Source organism: Coregonus clupeaformis, chromosome 35, assembly GCF_020615455.1.
Source record: "Coregonus clupeaformis isolate EN_2021a chromosome 35, ASM2061545v1, whole genome shotgun sequence".
Classification (NCBI taxonomy): domain Eukaryota; kingdom Metazoa; phylum Chordata; class Actinopteri; order Salmoniformes; family Salmonidae; genus Coregonus; species Coregonus clupeaformis.
The window spans coordinates 42586064-42592063 of NC_059226.1; the positions used below are offsets into that span (position 1 = coordinate 42586064).

Genomic DNA, 6000 nt, shown 5'->3' on the forward strand with positions numbered 1-6000 from the left:
CACACACACACACACACACACACACACACACACACACCACACACACACACACACACACACACACACACACACACACACACACACACACACACACACACACACACACACACACACACACACACACACTGGGCATTAGCCCATTACACTATTTCTCTAGTCTCTTGGCATGGCTTTCTTCTCAAACAGATCCTGCTATGTTTGCTTTGTGAATTCTCCACTTTACAAACGGACGATTGTTTGGCTTGTTTTCAGCCAAGAGAAGAGAAAAAAAGGAGAGAGGAAGAGGGAGGAGAGGAAGAGGAGAGAGGTAGAGAAGAGAGGAAGATAGAGAGGAAGAAGAGAGCGAATGAAGTGGGAGGAAGAGGAGGATAGAGGTAGAGAAGAGGGAGAGAAGAGGAGGAAGATGAGGAAGAGGAGGGAGAAAGAGGGATGAAGAGGAGATAGTAACAGAGAGGTGAAGAAGAGAGGGGCAGAAGAGGAGGAGGAGGGAGGAAGAGAGCGAGGTAGAGAAGAGAGTACCTGCCTGCCTGCCTGCCTGCCTGCCTGTCTGCCTGCCTGCCTGCCTGCCTGCCTGCCTGCCTGTCTGCCTGCCTACCTTCCTGCCTGCCTGCCTGCCTGCCTGCCTGCCTGGCTGCCTGGCTGGTTGGAAGGCTGGTTGGAAGGCTGATTGGAAGGCTGATTGGAAGGCTGCGGGAGCTGTAGCTGGGCCTGAGAAGAGACCCTCCTGCTCTGGGTTTCACAATGCTCTAACCCCCCAGAATCTGCTAGTGGACCAGAGTCAGGCCTGGGTTCAAATACTATTTGAACTCTTTTAAGAAATGAGTGTTTGCTCTTGTCTGCCTGGAGTGCCAGACGGGTGAGGTTTGCACTCTTGTGAATATTCTATTGGTTCCATTGTGCTATCCAGGAAAGCTCAATCAAGTCTAGATAAGAAATTATTTTGAATAGTATTTGAACCCAGGTTACTGTATTCGGTACTGTACTTCCACAGTGTCCAACTACAGAGTGTGGTTAGATAGGACCGAGTCAGGGAAACGTGAGAGGCCAATATTTTTTTTATTTTTTTTTAAAGTTTATCTGATTTATGAGGAGTCAGACCCAGTGATGAGGGGCTAGTTTTCTGACCCAGTTCTAATGCACGGACAGACAGTAGACACCACAGTCCAAGACTGAGTTCCAAATGGCACCCTATTCCCTATATAGTGCATTACTTTTGTGATTCACACCAAATGTTTATCAGGAATTGCCTGCATTTCTTAATGTCCATCTCAAGGCAATGTGGCCTTGGATTAGAGAATCAGGGAGATTGTATTTCAGGAATAACAAGTGACCTATTTTCTGTTTGTTTGGCCAAAGCTCATGATCATAGGCTGAGAGCACGGTAAGAGGAAGACTAACACTAACAGAGCACTGTGGGTGATCTAGCTCTGTCCTACCACACACACACACACACACACACAACTACTCAAACAGATACAAACCTTCCACTGTGGGAGACCTGACAGAGCTTATCTGTTAAAAACAGACAGAGAGAGAGAGAGAGAGAGAGAGAGAGAGAGAGAGAGAGAGAGAGAGAGAGAGAGAGAGAGAGAGAGAGAGAGAGAGAGAGACGAGCGAGAGAGAGAGAGAGAGAGAGAGAGAGAGAGAGCGAGCGAGCGAGAGACAGAGAGAGAGAGAGAGAGAGAGAGAGAAGAGAGAGAGAGAGAGGAGAGGAGAGAGAGAGAGAGAGAGAGAGCGAGCGAGAGACAGAGAGAGAGAGAGAGAGAGAGAGAGAGAGGGTCCAACAACAACAAGCCCAAACTGTCAAGAAAGACCAGTCCAAGAGAAATTGAAAATCAACCCGTGTCTATTAAACCCCTATCCCATACAGACTGTCTCAACAGTCATGATAATGTATTGTAGTTGAGAGTGAGGTATCAACATCAAAATGATTATCTTTCACTCAACGGAAACTGGAAGTTGTAGTTGGAGAGAGAAAGCATGGGCCATGTCACAGTAAAACAGCATGGGAGATGGAAACAGCTGCAGAGAAATGGTGTAAGGGATGCGGCCCATTCCTGGAGATTTACTCCCTTCCCCTATGGCCTTGTCCACTTCCCTTCACAGATTTTGCTGTAAATGACAGGATATAGATGTGGGCCTAACATAGAAAGTAATATATTTACCTAACCTCTGCGAAATTACAATCACCGGAGGAGAGTAAATGAAGGTAGAGAAGGACAGAACGTTTACCGAAGGCTAGGGGAAAACGTCTTGCTGCCTGCAGCGTGGGGAGACGATTTGCACCACTTATGAAGACAAGTCAAACTGCTGATCTAAACAGAATAAGGTGGTAAACCGACAGTCATTTCTGAACGTTGACACTTTTCTATAGCCTATCTCTTGGCTACGGCCACCGGACAGCACAACTAGACTATAGTTATACAAGATTATTCCAACAATACCATTCTCTGCAATGTGCTGTTCTGCTGTTTACTAAGTTGTCAACAAAATGATAAGAATCTTAAACAGGCAATTAGATTATAGTCCACAATTAGCCTTCTTTATGCATGAAAAAAACTGTGTTTGTGCATCAGTTTGGCAGCAGTGCAGTTCTCATGTGAAAGAAAGGTGCAATTTATGCACATATTCCTATTGGTTGGTTTATAAAAGCCAGTTGCACAACTTTGAAATAATAGCTACATAATAGCTTACTTTGTGTAATTTTACACTATGGATTAACTTTAAATGAAAACCGGATTAAGACTGACACTTACATCTGTTGTTGGCGTCCATCCCGGTGGAAGTAACAGATGAGAGAGAGGTGGTTTCCTGGTGGAAGTAACGGATGAGACAGAGGTGGTTCCCGGGCTCACCCGGAGAGTGTGAAGGAGAGCAGCCCCATGTGAGACCGCGCTGACAGCTACAATTGATACATAGCAGACTCTCTCTCTCTCTGCCCCTCTCTCTCTCTCTCTCTGCCCCTCTCTCTCTCTCTCTCGCTCTCTCTCTCTCTGCCTCTGTCTCTCTCTCTCTTTGCCTATCTCTCTCTCTGCCTCTCTCTCTCTCGCTGCCTCTCTCGCTCTCTCTCTGCCCCCCTCTCTCTCTCTCTGCCTCTCTCTCTCTCTCTCTCTGCCCCCCTCTTTCTCTCTCTCTCGCTCTCTTTCTCTCTGCCTCTGTCTCTCTCTCTCTTTGCCTATCTCTCTCTCTCTCTCTCTCTCTCTCTCTCTCTCTCTGCCTCTCTCTCTCTCTGCCCCTCTCTCTCTCTCTCTCTCGCTCTCTTTCTCTCTGCCTCTGTCTCTCTCTCTCTTTGCCTATCTCTCTCTCTGCCTCTCGCTCTCTCTCTGCCTCTCTCTCTCTGCCTCTCTCTCTCTCTCTCTCTGCCTCTCTCGCTCTCTCTCTCTGCCCCTCTCTCTCTCTCTCTCTCTCTCTCTCTCTCTGCCTCTCTCTCTCTCTCTCTCTGCCTCTCTCTCTCTCTCTCTCTTTGCCTCTCTCTCTCTCTGCCTCTCTCTCTCCCTCTCTCTCTCTCTCTCTCTCTGCCCTCTCTCTCTCTCTCTCTGCCTCTCTCTCTGCCTCTCTCTCTCTCTCTCTCTCTCTCTCTCTCTCTCTCTCTCTCTCTCTCTGCCTCTCTCTATCTCCCTCTCTGCCTCTCTCTCTCTCTCTGCCTCTCTCTCTCTCTCTCTCTCTCTCTCTCTGCCTCTCTCTCTCTCTGCCTCTCTCTCTCTGCCTCCCCTCTCTCTCTCTCTCTCTCTCTGCCTCTCTCTCTCTCTCTCTCTCTCTCTGCCTCTCTCTCTCTCTGCCTCTCTCTCTTTCTCTCTCTGCCTCTCTCTCTCTCTCTCTGCCTCTCTCTCTCTCTCTGCCCCTCTCTCTCTCTCTCTCTCTCTCTCTGCCTCTCTCTCTCTCTGCCTCTCTCTCTCTCTCTCTCTCTCTCTCTCTCTCTCTCTCTCTCTCTCTCTCTCTCTCTCTCTCTCTGCCTCTCTCTCTCTCTCTCTCTCTCTCTGCCTCTCTCTCTCTCTCTCTCTCTCTGCCTCTCTCTCTTTCTCCCCCTCTCTCTCTCTCCCCCTCTCTCTGCCTCTCTCTCTCTCTGCCTCTCCCTCTCTCTCTGCCTCTCTCTCTCCATTAAGTTACAGAGAAAGGAAAGGAACAGCCTGCTCTTTGCTGGGTCCTAAAGTTAGAACCCTCTAAGTGCAGTATGGCAATAGCCCTTAATACCTACCTCTAACTGCAAAAAGGTCTGGACCTTAATGCCACAGATGGTTGTGGGTTCACCCCATGATGAAGAGGCACAACATACAGACACACATATTCATTATTTCATTGATTGATTGACAGTCACATACACATACACATGAAAACAGTATTTTATTGGAATAAATCATACATGATGTAACTGTAAATACCTACGAAAAGGAGATCGTTACAGTATGTTTTGTCATTTCAAAATACAACTAATTATACAATTCATAAAATAAGACAAGTCCTGGACTAAAAAGAATGCGTCTCTCTATTGAAAATACGTTATAGTCCAGGACTAGGCTTAGTCTGTGTCAAGGAACCAACCCAACAATATATTGTGTTATGCATGTTTATCTGAAGACTGGATACGTCTTCATAACAGCAAACAACTGTAGTCTATAACTGTATGTTAACCTGTTGTAGAGTCAAGCTGCACACTTCTCATTTCATGTCCGAAATACAAACTGTATTTAATGTTTGTTTATGCAATGATCCAAGATGAATACATATTCATAATTCAACTAAAGAGTGACATTATCCTTTGTGTAACCAATACTGTTCTCTCTATCACAACAATACCGCAGGTACGTCTAGTATGTGTTTGTTTTCCTGACAGTGAATACATCCAGTCTGTAGTTGTGTGAAGAATTCTAATATCCGGTGGACCAAAAAGCCTTTGGTTTGACCAAGTCTCACCTGTCAAGGTCTGGACAGACACCAATATGGATTTACTGAATTATCTTTTATACTGTACATATTCGCAATGTGACTTTGGTTTTAATTCTCCGAAAAATCATTTCATGATGTAATTGAAATACAGGTATGATGTCATTAAATGATGGGTAGGATGTCATTAAAAGATGGGTATGATGTCATTAAAAGATGGGTATGATGTCATTAAAAGGTAGGTATGATGCCATTAAAAGATGGGTATGATGTCATTAAAAGATAGGTATGATGCCATTAAAAGAGGTATGATGTCATTAAAATATGGGTATGATGTCATTAAAATATGGGTATGATGTCATTAAAAGAAGGGTATGATGTCAGCATCACTGTAAACCACCAAATACTAGTAGTACAGTGGAAGAAGAAAAAAGGGAAGGAGAAATGATCATCAGCATCCATTACAAACACTAAAACAAAAGCATTGTATGTTCATTCGTCCATCCATCCATCCATTAATTCATTCTGATAAAGTGGTGTAAATGATATCTTCATTCTGATAAAGTGGTGTAAATGATATCTACATTCTAGTCACTCAGTTTGCTGGTGCTGCACACTCATAACTTATAAAATAATCCACAATAGTAAGGCAAAGCTAAAAGCCTCCTGACCTTTGTGTCTCTCCCTCCGTCTCGCTCTCTCTGGACAGTGGTGGAGTGAGGAGGGTTTAGTTCAGTCTGTGGCCGTGAGATTACACATTCTCCCCTCTCTGTCTGTCTGACGCAACACTCTGATTCTGATGTAAGACTCTCTCTCTCTCTCTCTCTCTCTCTCTCTCTCTCTCTCTCTCTCTCTCTCTCTCTCTCTCTCTCTCTCTCTCTCTCTCTCTCTCTCTCTCTCTCTCTCTCTCTCTCTCTCTCTCTCTCTCTCTCTCTCTCTCTCTCTCTCTCTCTCTCTCTCTCTCTCTCTCTCTCTCTCTCTCTCTCTCTCTCTCTCTCTCTCTCTCTCTCTCTCTCTCTCTCTCTCTCTCTCTCTCTCTCTCTCTCTCTCTCTCTCTCTCTCTCTCTCTCTCTCTCTCTCTCTCTCTCTCTCTCTCTCTCTCTCTCTCTCTCTCTCTCT

The 6000-nt window shown here is 45.5% G+C and overlaps 1 protein-coding gene across 1 annotated transcript in view; it reads right to left on the bottom strand.

Annotated features, from left to right (window-relative positions):
* Positions 1 to 2954, bottom strand: part of LOC121539332 (actin filament-associated protein 1-like 1) — a 45570-nt gene extending 42616 nt beyond the window's left edge. Inside the window, exon 1 of the mRNA XM_041847762.2 lies at positions 2757 to 2954. Coding sequence (XP_041703696.2) covers positions 2757 to 2775 — 19 coding nt within the window. The 5' untranslated portion in view covers positions 2776 to 2954. The remainder of the gene's footprint in view (positions 1 to 2756) is intronic.
* Between the last annotated feature and the right edge of the window lie 3046 nt (positions 2955 to 6000).